The sequence below is a fragment of the Alternaria viburni genome, assembly GCF_023758015.1.
Source record: "Alternaria viburni strain BMP 2772 chromosome Unknown scaffold_1, whole genome shotgun sequence".
Taxonomy (NCBI): Eukaryota; Fungi; Ascomycota; class Dothideomycetes; order Pleosporales; family Pleosporaceae; genus Alternaria; species Alternaria viburni.
The window spans coordinates 2584445-2602721 of record NW_026055770.1 but is presented as its reverse complement, the minus strand read 5'-3'; the positions used below and the strand labels follow the sequence as shown (position 1 = coordinate 2602721).

Genomic DNA, 18277 nt, shown 5'->3' with positions numbered 1-18277 from the left:
GGCTAATTAACTACTAAATAAAGATTATAAATCTTTAAATAGCTTAAAGCTAAAAAGGTACTATTATAATAATAGATAAAAAGTATAAGTTAAACTATACAGTTCTAAAATAGATATTTTATTAATTCTAAAGAATAACTCTTTTAGAATAAATAAAAATCTTTTTCTTTTAAATATATTAATTACTTAGAACAAGTAATAATATAAATAAAATATGTTCTAATAAAGCTATAAGCGCCTAGCTAGGCTTATAACCTATAAAGAATAGATAAGTAACTAGAACTATTCTCTAATAATAGAATATAGCTTTATTAGAATAAAGTAGTTAAATACTATAATAAATAGTATAACTAATAAAGATTATAATAAAGTAATTGCAAAGTAGATAATAAGTAAAAAGTAATAATATTATTACTAAGTAAAGAATAACTATAAAGAATTACTATTTCTTTTATAGAAAATAGCTACTAGAATAATTACGTAAATATCTACCTATTTCTGCCTAAAGATAAAGATTTATAATTAAATCTACTTAATTTCTACTAATTTCTAGATTTATAATCTAAGTCTACTAAATTCTTTTTATCTTCTAGATTTATAATCTAGACTAGTACTAATTATATTAGTCTATGCCTTATATTGCATAGACTAATAATTAGTTTATTACTAGATCTTTTAGTAATTACAAAAAGAGAGATAAGAAGATAAGAGTTATTAAATTACGTAATAACTCTAATATTAACTAGGCTAAGATAAATAGAGGTGTTTTAGAATCTTCTAGTGTAGCAGATTAAAACTAGCTACTAAAATCTTAATTACGTAAGCAATTAGATTTACTAGAAATTTTTCTAATTTGTTAAGAGATAATAATAAGTATAATCTTAACAAAGCTTAATAATAAAAAGATAATAATAACTAAGTTATTATAATCTTTATAGATTATAAATCTAAGAATTAAGTAGATTTAATTATAAATTCTTATCTTTAGGTAGAAATAGATAGATATTTACGTAATTATTCTAGTAGCTATTTTCTATAGAAGAAATAGTAATTCTCTATAGTTATTTTTTACTTAGTAATAATATTATTACTTTTTACTTATTATTTACTTTGTAATTACTTTATTACAATCTTTATTAGTTATACTATTTATTATAGTATTTAACTACTTTATTCTAATAAAGCTATATTCTATTATTAGAGAATAGTTTCTATTACCTCTCTATTCTTTACATAGCTTATATACTATATACTACTATTTCTAAAAAGCTTTTCTAAAATAATATTAGTATAGAAACTAAGAATAATCTTAATACTAGTAAGTATAAGATTAGCTTTTTTAGGTCTTTTAGAAGTACTAAAAATAAAATAAAGTATATAATTACTAATACTAATTACTAAAAGAATCTAGCTATCTACTTTAACTATTTTCTTATTAGTCTTAATAAAGAAATTAAACTTAATTAAAGCTTTATTATTAACTAAGTAAACTATAGCTTTACTATTAAAAATTATACTAGCTAAGAGCGCGTAAAACTTAAAGTCTATACTAAAAATAAAAGACTTAAACTTAGTAATTAGCTTTATAAAGTAAATAATTATAAAAACTATATTATTTAAGTACTTAGAAGCTAAAGCGCTTATTTTTTAGTATAATTACTTAACTTTCTTATATAAGCTACTTTACTTTTCTTTATAGTAGTACTTTTAGATCTTTTATTTATCTTAAGTAAAGAGTTCTATAAGTAGAATACTTAGTAGTCTAGATTTAGTAATTATAGTCTATAATTAAAAGTATAAAATAGACTTTTATTTATACTTTACATTAAGTTTATAAAAGTAAAGTTTTAATAGTAAGCTTAACTACTTTTTATCTAACTTAGTAGAAGTAGAGAGTTAATCTATAACTATATTAAAGATTATATTAGCTTTTTTTTTTTAGTAGTAATTAATATCTTTTAGAAAATAATACTAAATACCTTACTAAGATTATTAAAGCTTAATATATTCTTTTTAAAAGCTATAGTAAATAATTAATTATATTACTACTAGTAAGCTTACTTAGAGTTAAACTTTTTAATAATAGTAAGAAAGTTAGTAATTATAAAAAGTTTTTTAATCTTTAAGAGCTTAAAAATCTTTATCTTTTAGTAAAGTATTAACTAGTTAGTAAACTACTTTTTAGTAGTATTTTTTTAGATCTTTTTAAGATAAGTATAATACTTTATATAAACTATATATTATATAGTCTAATTAGTAAAAGTAAGTATTATCTTAAGAGTTTTTATAAAAGACTAACCTATTTTTTATTATTACTTATAGTTATAAGTAATAAGTACTTAAATATAATAGTATATATAATCTAGTTCTTAATATTATTAATCTTTTTACTTTTTTTTAACTACTACTTAAACTTATAGTTCTAGTAAGCTATAAGTATAGTACTATTTTTAGTCTTATAATTATAATCTTATAAAAAAGTATTATACTTAGAAGTAGCTTTATTATACTTATTTTTTTAATTTTTAGTTAGCTTTATAAAAAGAAAAGCTAAAGCTATAAGCTTTAAAACTAGAAAGTTAAAAAACTTAGACTTTTAAGTATTTATATATTTAATATTTAGAAAATTAGAATTAATTTCTTTCTAAATACTCTTTTTATTATAGTATTACCTAAAAAGTATAAACTAAGTATTTTAGTTATATTACTTTTTAAGAAGTATACTTATAGCTATAATAGCTATATTATAATTACTTATATTTATAAAGTTAAAGTATAGAATTAATATAAAGATATAAAGAATAATAAAAAGATAGATAGTAAGTAAGTAATTATATAAGAAAAGTTCTAATTATAGAATATTTAAAGAAAGTAAAGTAAAAATAAGATTAATTAATTTATCTTTTAGTAAGCTTTAATACGTAGTAGAAATTAGTTCTATAATTAAGTAGCTAGACTTATAACTATTAGAGCTAGAAATAATTAATAATTAAAGATAATTAAGTATATTATTATTATTTTACTATAAAAGAAAGTTAGAATAAAATCTCTAGCTATATACCTAAGAGCTAAGTTTTTATATTTTTATAATTAGATAATTATAACTACTTTCTAACTTTAATATATATTCTAACTAAAACTTTAAAATATATTACTATATTAGTTAGAAGCTAATAAATATATATAATTATAGTCTAATGTTTTTAAAATATTAAAAGTTAAATTCTTACTATAAAGTACTTTAGTATTAAAATAGCTTTCTAGCTAGTTTATATTTATAATCTCTAATAATCTTATAAGTAATAGTTCTAAAACTCTAAGCTATAGCTTACTTAATACTACACTTTTAAAAGTAGATTAAATATATAGTTATATATTCTTTAGTATAATAGTAATAGATCTAACTTTTAATATATTACTTTATAGACTATAGAAACACTAGTCTACTAATAGATATCTTTAGAAGGTTTTATTCCTAAAGTAATCTTATAATACTTAGGTATCTTAGAGCTTTGTATTTGTATTTTAGGTTCTAGATTTATTTCTCTACTTTGCAACAGAAAAACAGTAGTACAAGGTCTAAGACAAATTCTAGAGGTGCTATTTAAACCCCGCTATGTACGCTCTGCATATGTTTGTACGTCTCGCCTCCGCTGCTCAGCGTCTTCATGCAGAACCAGCAGATGTGTACCTGGCACGAGGTGCATGTCATTTGGTTGCAGCCATCCGCTTTCTCGATCGGCACCCCGCAATTTGGGCAGTCTCGTACATCATGGTCTTTCTTCCACTTCGCGAGCTTTCCGTCTTCCTCTAAGGCAGCTTTCATGAGAGCTTTGTTGGCCTCACATGTGTGCCCATCATGAGGTCCTTGGTGGCAGCTAGTGCAAATGGAGGTGAGGCAGCCGTCGCAATCAAACATTCGAGGGTTTTCAGCGTCCGAGATTCTGTAGAAACGATCGCAATCAGGTGTAGAGCAGTAGTCGAATTCTGTTGGTCGACTACGAAGGTATGACGTCAGGGAAGTCTGTAGAAGATCATCGTATTCAGTTCCAGAAAGAACTTTTTTGACGTCGGAAAGATCCAATGGAGCGCCACAAGCTACGTCCTCTCCGAGACATCTGAGCGGAAAAGAGTCGGCAAACGTGCATTGCGAAACGAGGCAGGAGTTGCAATAGACGTGGCCGCACGACGCCTTGATAGGGTCTTCCGGTGGGGTGAAGCAGACCGGGCAGAGTAGCTCGGATTCGTCCTCGCTGTTGGAGATCCCGGCGATGTGTGTTACCAATGAAGACGATGCACACGATGCGAGAATCTCCTGTACCCGGACCGCATCTTCCGTGGAGCCTTCGACGATGATTCGCTTTGGGGTGTTGATGATGTCTAGCTTTACTTTGTTCTTCCCGAAAGCGGCGACGACTTTTCGAAATCCACCTTTGAGGGCAAACTCCAGAGCCTCGGGATCAAGAATGACGGTGTGAGAATGCTCCCTCAATTCTGCACATGTAGCCACCGGAGCGCTTTCGACTCGTTCGATACCCTCGTGATCTCCGTATAATCGAAGAACTGATCGACGTAAATCCTGGTGTATGAAAACCCCATGTGAGGCTCCTAGATCGTTCAGAAAGCTCTTTGTTGAAGGTCTGAAGTAGAACGGGTCTGTGATCGGGCCATGTCCGTCGGTGGCGATCTGACCGGTAAGGAGCTTCTCCACGGCCGACTTGGCCTTAGCAACTGGTTCTCTGGACTGCCCAAAGATGCGGACTTGGGTGTATTGTTTGCCCAGAGTTTTGTAGCTCTTGATCTGCACGTAATCTGTTCGCCATGTATGGTCGACTAGAGGGTCAAGCTGTGATCGAATGGCTGCTAGGATTCGAGAGGAGACCGACAATTTGATGGATACCAGAGGAGTGACCTGCATCTTATCATTCGAGCTGGGATCGAGACAAGTTTCGTGCATCTTCTTGACCGCATTTCGTGCTGCCTCTGCTTCGCTAAACTTGGCGATGATCTTCGTTCTACTTCCTCCCTTCTGGGGATAAGCAGTACACTCTTCGATGAGAGTACCGTGCGATTGAAGTTGCGTGATAGCTCTTTCTTCTAGCTGTTTCGCAGTGAGTTTGTGAGATTGAGGTCCCCAAGTCACCTTAGTGGGCGGTGGATAAGGAAGGAATCGTCGAAGTCCCGCTTCGTTCGTGTCCAGGTCTAGATTGCCTACTTGCAAGGACCGAGCTGGTTGATACGTGACATCGAGCTTCCGGCCCTGGAACTCATTCGAACCCGGGCGACCGATGCGTTCGAGCGCCCGCTTCGCTTTCCAATCCGCGTCATATTCGAGATAAGCCACCTTCGAAGGATTGAACCATGAACATGTTACGCTGGTGAGCTGAAGTCGATTCATTCCGGATACTGTCTCTCCTGCAATTTGCATTTTCGACACGCGAACTTCCATTTCCCGAAGACGGACCGGAGTATCCTGAAGACACTGGAGAAGCTTGTTGGCAAAGTCTGGATCACGGACTTTGATCAGAGCTGCCTTATGGAGCTTCTCAGGGATGTGTTTGAGGCGAACACAATCGTGCGTTACCTGGGGAAAGCCTCTGCCGATCAAGAGGTCGACTAGCTCTTGTACAGATGTATGTGGAGATAGGTCAGATGCGAGCACGGCGGAGAAGTCCGAAGTCAAAGAGATCTTAAAAACAGATGCACCGTTAGCGAACTCCACGGTCGCCCCTCCGATTGTCCTTGGTATTTCGGTTTCGTTACGCTCTTTGAAGGCAGGATTGGCGCGCGCCGAAGTGGGTGTAGTGAGGCCGACGTACTTGATGGGCGTGTGATCCGACAGCGTCTTCGGCATGACTAGATTCTCTCTAATCTCATGACTGAAGGGACATTGCTCTGCCATATTACAGATGCCCCTCTGAAAGTACCTACACGGTATACTCGGCCTAGTGTCCCTTGATGCAGAATGGAAGTCTGTAGATGTGACTGTAGTCGGATTTGAATGCTCGAAAGTACAGAAGTGTCCCTTCGTACATGTGCCTTGGAGATAGAATTTGCAAGTTATCTTCGCTCTTGGAATGGAGCCGCCCGACTGCGATCGGGTAACAGGTTCCGCTTTGCGTTCGGGGGAGGTAGGGGTGGGGACTGTATCGGGATGTTGGAAGCGACACGTCGACCCGTTCACGCAACGTCCAGCGACAAAGAAGTGGCATATCTTGTTCGCCATCGTCGAGAAGAGGTGGTAAGGCGGGGTTCGGGTTCGGGCTCCTGCGTCGTCTTGCTCAAAATTCGATTGGGCTGTGTAACTTCAAGTAGGCCAATCGCATATTGCGGCGCCGGGCCAACTTCGTCATGTGACGTAGTATCACGCGTTTTACGCAGCAGCGATACGCGCCTGATAAGATTACTGCATGCAGCAGAACGAGTGTGGCGTATCGCTCGCTTGATCATCGCCCGCATCAGTGTCACCCGCCAAGTACCTTTCTACCAACCTACACTGTTCCATCTCGCTATCAAGCGATACTATTAGCGTAGGTGATACATTTATTGGCGGGATATCAAAGGAAGATCTGCTTCGCGACTATAGGCCAGCCCTCCACGCCGCCACGGTTATTGGAGTCAGTTCTCTGTTAGTGAAGTTTTGGGGAAGAGAATCCCCAGTGGGCCAGCTCGAGGATGGCGAGCTCACACATTTGGCATTCGCCCGACCTACCTGCACAAAGGAAATTTTCCTGTCGTTTTCCTGATGAATGCGCAGATGTTGCTGCGCTAACCCTGATCGCTCGATATTGCCCAATTGAGTGGTCCCAGTGGGTTAGAACAAGAACGCACGGTTTCTACCCGGAACCCGGCCTGAATGAGTCCAATTCAAAGCAAAGGGCGACACAAGCTCGCACACCGCCATATTCGGTTCTGATCATCGAGACATGCTCGATCTGATCGTCTTGCACGTGAGCGAGAAGCATGAGAAAAAGTCACTGCTCGAAGCCAGAGATGAATTAAGCTACACGCCCTTCCACAAAGCTTCGCTAGTTCAGAGACATCAGAATACCCTGCTGATTCTTCAAAGGTTGGGGGCCAAAATTGAAGCAGTGCATGGGGACGGTGAGACCTCACTGCAGACCGTCGTTCGCAATGAGAATGCTGGCTTACCTAGGGAGTGTTACATCTTCTTCGAAGTGGCGCGAGCCCCCAAATCAAGACGAAGGATGGTTCGGATATCTGAGAGCTGGCTGTGATCTCCTTCCTGAAAAGGTCATCAAACACAGAAGAGCAGGAAAGAAAAAAGATATGTATGCGTTAGCCTGCGGAGGGGACGACAACTATTTCCAAGGGTCTAGCAGCACGATGGAGATGGTGGACATGGCCAAGATCGACCTCACAAGGGATGGCTTCAGTCTTGTTTATCAGGACGACTCTTTCATCATGCGCAAATCGAGCAGCGCGTCCAAAGAATGTTGGGTGGTGTAGCGTTAGTGGAGAACGGTTCCCTGTATATGTTGCTTAGGCGTGCGATGAATGATGCAGACTGTTACACCTACTCTCAATTTTGTTCCACTCCCTACAGTCACTTCATCGCCATCCCATGGTACTGCGATGACCCAGAGGCGACCCAGAGACGACGAGCCAACCACACCTCCCGCATTCCATACGACTCATACGCGAGGAGATACTCTACAAAAGAGAGAAGTATCGCATCTCCAAGAACCTACAGTCACTTCCAAACAGCGCGAGTATAGCTTGATCGCAAGGATGCAAATGAAAAGCGTCAAATTCTAGGGTATCGTGTCTCATCTAACTAAGTATTATACAAGTGCGCAGTCTAATGCCTCCAACCAATCATTACGTTCATTTCCTGTTCTCAGCTACGCTCGCGTCATCACCGACCACGACGATCGCTGGCGCAGCACCAGCCTCAGCCTCGCTCTCCTCGCTCTTCTTCTTGCGGAAGGTGAACAAGGTCTTGACCTTGCTCATACCCGTGCAGCACCATCGGTACACGATGACGACAGGCTTGCCGACAACACGCGCGATGGCAGCGAACCACTCGTCGGGGAAGTACCTGATCAGCACTGCCCAAGGAATGCAGACGAAACCCACAACGATGCTGATAGCCCATTGTGTGCCATCGATACCTCCGGGCTTGATCTGGAATGCGCGTCCACCGACAAAGACGATGAGAACCTGGAGGCCGATGATCATGACAACGATGCCAATGAAGAACCAATTCCTGAATACACCCTCAAGAATGTTGAGCTTGTTGTCCAGACGCCTGTTGTTGAAAATGTTGAAGATTTGCATCCAGACGAAAGCGTTGAAGATGACGGTGTCGAGCTCGAGTTGCTTGTTGGGGTCGGAAAGATCGTAGCCAAGGATGTCGCCGCCAGCGAAGTATAGCACGAAGATGACAGTGATCTTGTAGATGTTCTGGCCCATGATTTGCTTCCACATTGTTGTTGTGATGAGAGGGCCTTTGCCCTGCGGTGGGCGGTCGAGGATCTTCTCGGTCGGTGGGTCGGTAGCGAGGGCGAGGGCGGCAAAGGTGTCCATGATGAGGTTGACCCAAAGAAGCTGTACGGCTCTGAGAGCTGGCTTCATCTCGTCATCGTAGACCGCGGTCACGAACGCGAGAACCACGGCGGTGATGTTGACAGTGATTTGGAACTATGCATGTTAGCTGGCTGGAATAAACTGGAAGATTATGTATGGCTTACCTGGAGGAACTTCTGGACGGCGTCGTTGACGGCCCTACCCCACATCAACGCGGTGATGATGGAAGCAAAGTTGTCGTCCATGAGAATGATCGAAGAGGCTTCCTTGGCAACCTCAGTGCCAGAGACCATGGAGAAGCCAACGTTGGCTGCTTTCAGTGCTGGGGCATCGTTGGTACCGTCACCAGTCACAGCGACAATCTCGCCAAGGGTCTTGAGACGCTGAACGAGGATGCGCTTGTCTTCAGGCGATGAGCGGGCCAGCACCTGTAGTCGCGGCAATACCTCATCGAGCTGCTCTTCAGTAAGGCGGCGGAAGTCTGGTCCCTCCATTACCAACCCGCCCTCGGTATAGATCAGGCACTCAGTCGCGATCGCTCGCGCAGTTTGCATGTTGTCACCGGTAACCATCCTGACCGTGACACCAGCCTTCTGTGCCTTGCGAACAGCCTCGGGCACACCAGGGCGAACGGGGTCCTGAATACCAACTAGCCCGAAGAATGTAAGATCGCGCAGCAGGGAGGCGAAGTCGACACTGCCACCCTCAGTGAGCGTGGCGTTGACCGGTGGCCATTGCTCGAAGTCGCGGTACACTAGTCCAATAGTCCTGAGAGATCGGTTCGCGTATGCGTTGATCGCCTCGGTCAGTACCTGGCGGTGCTCTTGCGACAGCGGCTCTGTCTCCAGTGACTCGAAGTGCGCAAATGCAGAGGCAAAGCTGAGGAGGATCTCAGATGCACCCTTGACGACGAGGCGGTAGTGTCCGTTCGGAAGCCTCACAACGGCACCCATGCACTTCTTGGCCGAGTCGAAGGGGAACATGTGTACCACCTGCTCGCTGTCGCGGGTCTCTGACAGCGAGACGAGTCCGAGATGTTCCTTAGCGAGCTCAAGCAGCGCAGTCTCAGTCTTGGATCCGACGAAGACAGACTTGCCGTCCTCTTGGCCTTCGAAAGCTGTAGAGTTGATTGCGATAGACTGGATGAGGAGTTGCTTTGCAGCAGCCGAGACCTTAGATGCCCATGCCGAAATAGTTTGGTCCTTCTCCGAGGCGGCGTCCGCGTGAACGAAGCTGGTGGTGCCGAAAGTGCCGGCAACGACCGTCATTCGGTTGGTTGTCTGTGAGGTATTAGCATATGTTCATGTCCAATCGAGAAATAGTACTTACCAAAGTACCGGTCTTGTCTGAGCAAATGGCTGTAGCATTGCCCATAGTCTCACACGCGCGCAAGATCCTGACAAGGTTGTTCTCCTTCAGCATCTTGGTTGTCGCGAAAGCCAATGCCAACGTGACCGCTAGTGGAAGACCTTCTGGGACTGCTACCACGATAATGGTTACAGCAACGATAAGGATATCCATAAACGCTGAACCCTTCTGAGATGCAGATCGGGTATCACCAGACAGCCCACCAACAAAACGGAAGAGAAGGACAAAGAAGAGGAGACCAGCAGCTGCAGTTCCGAGGTAAGCGATAGCCATGGCAAGCTTAGCGAGCTTTGCCTGTAGTGGTGTCTCCTCGATCTCGACGCGGACAGACATCATGATACGGCCAAAGCTGCTGTTCTCTCCAACGGATGTCGCCATGAAGGTACCAACGCCCTCGAGAACCTTTGCGCCGGAGATGACGAAGGGGTCAAGGCCCTTGGTGGACTGGCCAGACTCAAGTGCCTTCATAACGGCGGCACCTGGTGTCTTGCGCATGGCGTCTGATTCTCCCGTAGCAGAAGACTCGTCGCACTTGACGTCGGAGCCATCCACAAAGATTCCGTCGACTGGAATGACATCGCCAGGCTCCAGGTGTATGATGTCGCCGGCTAGGACGTCGTAGATGCTGATCATAGCGGTTTTTCCCGATCGTGTGACTTTGATATCGCGTTGTTCCTTCTTCGCGTTGAGCTTTGCGAATGCTGCTTCCTTTTGCCAGTCATTTACGGCGGTGACGAGTACCACGATGACGATAGCTACAACAATTGCGCAACCCTCGACCCAGTCCACAGGTGTAGGAGATCCCGGTGGATGTTCCGCACCAAATGTCTCGTAGAGTCCAAGTGCGAGCGAGATGGCCGCTGCAACAGTAAGAACAATAAGTACAGTGTCATTGTAGGCGTTCCAGACAAGTCTCCATAGAGGGGTGACCTTCTTTGGTGGTAGTACGTTCCGTCCGTGTATGCGTATGCGATCCTCGAAGGGCTTTCCGTCACTTGGCGGCCGACTTGATTCTTTCTCCTTTGTAGGTGTCTGTGGATTTGTTGCTTCGTCGAAGGAAATGTGCCTCGCAACTGTCGATTCGTCGGCACTCAGACCAGAGTGGGTGTCGGATTGAAGTCCGGCTGCGATACCGTGAATGCCTCCCAATGCTTGATATACAGGAAGCGATTTGGGGTTCAACAGTTTGCTGAGCTGTGATGGTGTGAAAGCAAAAGGGTTGTTCGTGTCGGCTTTAGCTTCAGCGCGCAACTCATTTTGCAACGCTGCGTCGTAGTCTCCTACTACCGTCGATGCACCACTTGTGGACGCATTGCTTGGTGATATTGGTGTCCGGAAGGGGTCTGATGTTTGTGATGTGACCGTGTCTGCCTGACTCAGAGCACGCTGTCGCGTGTTGATTTGGAGTGTCGGAGGGGCAAGTTTGCCGGACTCCATATTTGACGTATGATAGTGTAAATGCAAATGGACCGCTGGAAAGATGCAGTTGATGATCGTACTTCAAGGAAATAGAGACTATGTGATAACAGTATAAGAGCTGGATTGTAACAAGGCGGAGGACGGAAGCCTCTCAAGCTGCCATATACTCTTTCAAGGTTGAAGCGGGCTGTGTAAGTGTGGGCCACCCCCAAGACTGCCAGGCGCTTGGTGCGCGATATTGGTCTACCTGATGTGATACGTACTCCGCCAGAGCCTCGCTTGGCACCTAGTAGCCTCCTGAGGAACGATGATTCCGCGGCGTTTTTTTGCCTTCGCGGCCCAGGTGACATCTACACATCGAACACTTGGTAGAATGACCGAGAACTCAGCCCTCCGCCTACGTCGCATCGACGGTTGAGCTGTAGACTTGTCGCCAAGGAGGCGAGATTTGATGCTTTTGGCCACTAACGGCGTTCATAGCGAGATGAGCGGCTGTCAAGAAGTCCGGCGGTCTTGGAAGGGGGCAGTGCAAACCCCATCCGAGCGCAATGAAGCGCGGAGGCCCTCAGCGTCCGCTTCCATCGCATCGCTATGGACGACTGCACACAGACTGTTGAAACAGAAACAAGGTGAGAAGAAGGAACAAGCGATAGTCTGAAGTCACGATTGAGTGTCGCTTCGATGTCCAACGTGCAGATCAGGACGAGGCTAGCAGGGCTTAACCTGCGCCACGGTAGCGCCACTGAGGCTTTGCTCGTCGCTTAGCCATCTTTGGTTTAGCTTACTCGACTCTCAGCTGCTCCAGCCTACCTATATAACATCTCTGCCTGGGGCTGTCATCAAGAGATCAGGTATTCAGCCTTCTGCTCGTGTCGCTTCGAGGTAACAGGGACGTAGACGTATAGGACCTTGTCGATAGTCCATGTAGAGACTCGCCTCCCATGGGCACCTTGAACCAGAACCCCGATAGCATGATCGATTAGGCCGATAGAACTTTGGATCGCACATCGCCGTCTGAATCTCTTGAACATGCTTTGGAAGGTCCCATCCGTGGGCATATGCCGGATGAAACTTCCATGTGTCCGTCGAGACATGCTTTACCGCCTGAGGCTAACTTCACATGTCGTCCAATCATGTTTAACCAACGGCGCTCATCAGATTCTGCCTTGTCTTGGAAAGCGCCTGTTCGGTCTTATGTCGTGCGCATCTCGTCACACCCTCCGCTCAGTAATCTCAGCGGGGCAAGAATGACAGCGACGATGAGAAGCGTGTTCTGGGCGTGCGCATCAAGGTTACCGTCATCGAAGCTAGAAGAGCATTATGGCTGAACCTGTGGCGCAGTCGCTGTGGCGCATTATCTTCGAACACGGGGCTGCCGAGGTTCGACTCATTGGGATCCGGCGACTGCTTTTCGCGAGGAGATTGTCAATCTAGATGGTCGGAGGCGAAGTAGAAAGGAGACGCAAGGATACACCCGAGGAGGTTGGGACATGTCATCAAAGGAGAGAGGAATGATGTCATACGTGGGTGCACAGACTATTTGCCGCTTGCGATCTGGCAGCTGGAAGCGCGTCCTCGCGCATGCCTGATTTCAAGTTTGATTGCGGAAGCCTGGACGGCTATGCTTCGCACTGCGCCCATCTCGCCTTGTCAAGGCTGCAACATCAACAAAAGACCTTCAGATTATGCGACAAAGAATTTCGGTTTCCGACCGTCCGCATCTCAAAGAACTGTCTCGGCGGATGTCCATTTCACGCCTCCAGTAATCCCTTGTGAAGAATGAACTCCGGCTCCACCGCAGGGGCCTTGATATACGGCATTTCTCTCGTCTGCTCCAGATGCACGCTGCCATATCGCAGTAATCCTGCCAACGTACCAGGCGCAGCATCTATACCCTCATTTTCCGGAAGGTCCAGCAACGTGCCAATATGAATCGTTTCGCCCAGCCCTTTGCCATGTGTGATCTTCTGCATTACACTCTGCGTCAACATCCCCCACGTGGCCTTCTTCGCCTTCTCGTACACCGCGTCGGACTCGTCAGCATCCACGCTCATGGCCAAAAGCCTGAGAAAGTCTGCGCTAATATCGAAGCCAAGCGTGTTCTCAGCAGGAAAGTCTTCAGATAGCGCATGCCACAGCAAGACCTTCTCAGCCCAGTAGGTGACGCCATCGAAACCACCGTTAGGCTCTTGCAGCCACGTCAAGCGTATCCAGGCGAGGCACTGCCCAATGTAACCGATGAGAGTCTGCTCGTCGACTTTCCACTCCCATTTAAATCCGGAGTCTTGAAGATCCTTGGAATTCATCTGCTTGATGAAGCTGATAAGAGGCGACTGCACCACGCCAGTAAAGTCGGTACGTCCCTTCCAGAGCTCCAGGAAGATCAGGTGCCTGTTCACAGTCAGTCTGATGAATCATGGCTGAGTGGGTATAACGCGCCAGTTCTTGATGAACTCGTCGCCTTTTCGAGAGGCGACGATATGATTCGCCATGAACTGCCCATACACCAGTGGCGCAGCGACTGTAAACGGGCTGTCGTCGTCTCCAAGCTGGTCCCAGCAGACTTTGTCGAGGTTGCGGAACACGATGCATCCGACGTCCATCCAGACGCCACCATACGTGTACAGTGCTGCGCCACGCAGGAAGTCGGCGCTATGAGGACCTACGTACGGCCCCGTCATCGTACCTTTCACGAAGGTCTCCGGAAGAAGGTCGGTCGACATCCAGGTCAACGCGTGATTTGGCGAGTCTGGTACCGTGTCGAGCACGCGAATCGTCCACTCAGAGCCGTGAAGTCGCACCCAGTTGATGATGTTGCGCTGTGTCCATGTTGGCATCTGCTGTACGCCGGCATGCCAGAACGTCCAAATGTTCTTCTCGGACGTGATGGGTGCATGCTTCGTCAAGGAATCCAGAATCTCGGCATCGGTACGGCTGTCTTTCGACGCCACATGCTTCAGCTGTGACTGGTACTCTTCTGGGATCTGGTACGTGGATTCCGCCATGATGCACGTGGAAAGAGGGTCGATGATGCACGTGATGACGCAGCCACCTAGGTATCCAATGCAGCCAAAGGACACTGTATACTTCGTTACGCGACTAGTGGGAGCTAAGGCACGCTTTTATATGGCTCTGAGGGTAGCGACCGGTCAAATGAGCTGCACAGCTCATCCATGCGTTGTGGTTCATTCACGGATTTAACCGCAAACACAGCATGGTAGGAATCAGGGTAAAGTGCAAACATGCATCTATCTCGCGCGCAACGTCGCTCCAAAGCATGACGAATCTGCCAATAGTTTCGCAGAAGGGATTTTGGTCCGAGATAAGCGCCAAGAGTAATGTCGTGTAACGGTTCGACGTTGGTCGTTCGCCATGATCGCCAGCTCGTCATACTGCTTCAGTGTATGACTGCGTTTCAGTAATCTTTACCCTGCGGCCTTCCTGGGCAGACAAGGAGTCATTGTCAGGGTACGTATGTACTATGGCTGTTGATCAGTCGTGATTGCTGGACATCAGCGGCTTCCTGACCTACGTGCGAGAAGGTACGAGTAAAGTCACACCACTTATGCGACGGCTACTGCCAATCGTAGGAGTCTTCTCAATGTACCTACCATGATAATATACACACAACAGCTTTATCGTACATCTCAACCTTCCACCGTTTCCAACCCTACTCCCTCAACCTCAAGTGATACGTCTCCAACTGCTCCTCCGTCATACGATTCGGACTCTTCACCAGCTGATCCTCCCCTCTCCCGCTCTTCGGGAAGGCAATAACATCCCTCACGCTATCTCTCTTGCACATAACGGCCATCAACCGATCCCATCCCAGTGCGATACCTGCATGCGGCGGGCAGCCGCTCCTCAACACATCAAGCAAATGTCTGAAGTCCTCTACACGTTCAGGCTTCATTTTGAGAATGTCTTTGAAGATAAACTCCTGCATCGCGGCGGAGTGAATACGGCGACTGCCACCGCCAAGCTCGACGCCGTTGACGACGATGTCGTAGTGCGCTGCTACCGCAGATGAAGGCGAAGTGAGTAACAAGTCGACGTCTTCGGGTGTCTTCGGTGCGGTGAACGGGTGGTGTGTTGATGAGAAGCCAGCTGAGCCACCTTGGCCCGGTTCGCTGTCGCTCGACGGGGTAAACAATGGGAAGTCTGTGATCCAGACGAACTTAGTACTCTTAGGTGCTTCAATCAGTCCCTTTGCTATGGCTGCTTTGTGGAGAGCAAGTCGCAAGTTTCCCAGCATGGTTGAGCCGCCCGAGAAGGGCGCATTGGGTCGTGCCTGGAGGACAAGAAGGTCGCCGTTTTCCACCGCTAGCGCTTCAGGGCCCTCCATCACGTATTGGTAGCCCAGTGGTCCGAGGCCTTGCATGGGCTGGGAAAGGTCACCGATGAAGATACCCGGTTGACCATCGGGGTTGTCGAGGAAGACCTTTCCGTCCGGGCTGTCAAGGAAGTCGGCGACGAACTTGCGGGTCGTTTTAGGGTCGTCTGATATTCGTATCTTCATGGCATCGACGACTGGATCTTGTAAAGAAGTAATCTTGCCAATCAAATCGGCTGTCAGATGTTCCGTAATGGTGTGAATCTGTACTTATTAGCTTCAGGAGACAGCTAGGTAGCGTCAGCTACGCACCTTTGACTTGAATCTTAGGTCTGGTTTATCAGATCCATATGCAGCCATTGCTTCCTGATAGGTCATTCGCGCAAACTTCTTCTCCTTCTTTATCCCAAGGACTTTATACCACAGATCTCTCAGTAAAGCTTCTGTCTCGTGCATGACGTCTTCCTCGTTAGCGAAAGACATCTCCATATCGAGCTTTCCCAGTTAGCGGAGTCTCCATCAGAGATATGATAGTGCTGACCTGGGTGAATTCTGGCTGCCTGTCGGCCCTCAGATCCTCATCTCGGAAACACCTCGCAAATTGGTAGTATTTCGTGATGCCCGATGCCATGAGTATCTGCTTGTACTGCTGTGGGCTTTGTGGCAGCGCGTATGCCAATCCTTTCTGCCGTGTCGGCACGAGAAACTCTCTTGCGCCTTCAGGAGTCGATTTGAACAGTATAGGCGTTTCGATCTCCTTCCAATTGTAATGGTTCAAGTGCAGTCTTGCTCTAGCCATGGCTTTCGACCGTTGGAAGAGATCGTCGCGCAATTTCGAGTCTGTGCGAAGCTGTAGATGCCTTTGGTCTGGGCCAAATATAGTGTCATCTTTTATGATGATATCATCCGATATGTTGTTAAGTGGCTGGACATGCTCCACGGCGATCTCCCGGGTACCGAGCAGGTTCATACCCGCGAATGTGTCGGTCTTGGCCCCTTTGCGCTCCACTAGCTTTCCTCGGACTATGACGGGAGTCCACTCTTTCAACGACCGCAGCGTCTTATGGGCGTCCGGTCCATCCGCTTCATTGTCTAGAGGTTTAGAGACGAGTTGGACACATACTCCTTGGTTCTTGTGGCGAAGCATCGTGAAAGAGAGTTTGCTGCTAACATCTCGCCGTGCGCTGATATAACCGGAGACCTCAACTTCCGTGCCTGGAGGACTATGAGTGGCTTTATTCCATTCATCATTTAGATCCTTCCATGAGGATGGTCGAACTACGACTTGGTGAGCAAATGGATTTGATATGCTGATGAAGTCATACTAGTAGCCTTGAAATCATCAAGAGTTTTGCGCAGATTTTCATCCTGATTGCGTGTCTGCGAAGTCGCGAAGCCTCGCGATGCATGCCCCCGACATAAGCCTGCACAACTCAGCGTGGTCCCGTAACGGGTTGTTCGACAAAACCGCGAAATCTCTGCGTAGGAGCTGCACAAGCCCTTGTCCTGTTTCAGCACACTTCGTGAAACACGTGCAAGACTCATAGTGTATTGTAGCGAGCGATCGAGCTCTTGCAGGTATCAGCGCGACTATGACATCTCCAACGAGCGCACAGCCAAATCTCGAAAACACGCCAAGCCGCACCCGCCACTAGCCCCACCACGGTTAGCGTCCGCCCAGACCATGCTGCAGAAGCTTCAAAAGGTTTCCGGCGCCCACACCCAGTTCCTCTCGCTATCCCTCCAGTTTATAACACGTAAGTCGCCCTGCTGTCGCAAATCCTCTTGCGCCAATTCTAACAAACCCGCCAGATGATGAAAGCCTAGCGTGTATCAGCTGAGCAGCTCTCTTCATCCGCCTTTGAACTCTTCCTTTCGGGGGCTTAAGTGGTTCATTGGTAGATTTGGATGTGGTTGCATGACTTCCGCGTCCGGCACACACACCTTGTTACATAACGGACGCTTTGACGGCATCTCTGATTCAATAAACTGGTCGGTGTCCTACACATACCGCGCACCCCGCACGCGACACGATGACGATGGCTTTTACGATCGAGGCGCGCAACGGCGCAATCGCATACCCGGTGGAAAGGGCTGTGTATACTAAAATGGATAGCAATACAATCAAGTTTTCCATGTTGCGCATGACATGTGAGTACCGGATACGTGATGTGGGAAGTGAGAGGATGAGCTCTTGAGGACCCGCGCTCAGCGCGAGGTACTCAACGACATCATCGCCGCAATTACTGCGAGTGGAGAAGTAGACCATCTTCTATCAACTCTCCTCAGTCGGCGAAAGAGTAACGCTTTGTCAATTACCCCTCCACCAATGCTCTATGGGAAGAGGGGCGTAAAACACTTGCGACATGCCCATGCACTTGTGATTTTGGTGGATGCCATCGGTAGAGGGGTCTTGCGCCTCGGCGTACCTTTGGATCGTGCAATGTCTGTCTCTGGACTGTTCGGGGGTCGATCGACCGCTCGTATTTGATGGCTCCATCCACCTTTGCACGGCCTAGACTATGTCCCCGGTCAAACAAACATCAAGGGCATTCGCGTTCTACGTAGTGGCGTAATGAGGCTTGTTAGAACTCATGTTTCGGATCC

At 46.0% G+C, this 18277-nt stretch overlaps 3 protein-coding genes across 3 annotated transcripts; all 3 read right to left on the bottom strand.

Moving 5' to 3' along the window:
* Positions 1-4488: 4488 nt before the first annotated feature.
* On the bottom strand, positions 4489-5854 carry J4E79_000925 (uncharacterized protein; the record flags this gene model as incomplete). Its single annotated transcript, XM_049349836.1, has 2 exons — positions 4489-4563; positions 4595-5854. 2 exons carry the CDS (start codon positions 5852-5854, stop codon positions 4489-4491), a joined length of 1335 nt encoding a protein of 444 aa, XP_049216623.1.
* A 1994-nt stretch (positions 5855-7848) lies between these two features.
* J4E79_000924 (uncharacterized protein) lies at positions 7849-11355 on the bottom strand (the record flags this gene model as incomplete). The annotated part of the gene is made up of 3 exons (XM_049349835.1): positions 7849-8664; positions 8715-9830; positions 9880-11355. The coding sequence occupies 3 exons, from the start codon at positions 11353-11355 to the stop codon at positions 7849-7851; spliced, it is 3408 nt and encodes a 1135-aa protein (XP_049216622.1).
* A 3652-nt stretch (positions 11356-15007) lies between these two features.
* Positions 15008-16817, bottom strand: J4E79_000923 (uncharacterized protein; the record flags this gene model as incomplete). The annotated part of the gene is made up of 3 exons (XM_049349834.1): positions 15008-15934; positions 15983-16165; positions 16212-16817. The coding sequence occupies 3 exons, from the start codon at positions 16815-16817 to the stop codon at positions 15008-15010; spliced, it is 1716 nt and encodes a 571-aa protein (XP_049216621.1).
* Between the last annotated feature and the right edge of the window lie 1460 nt (positions 16818-18277).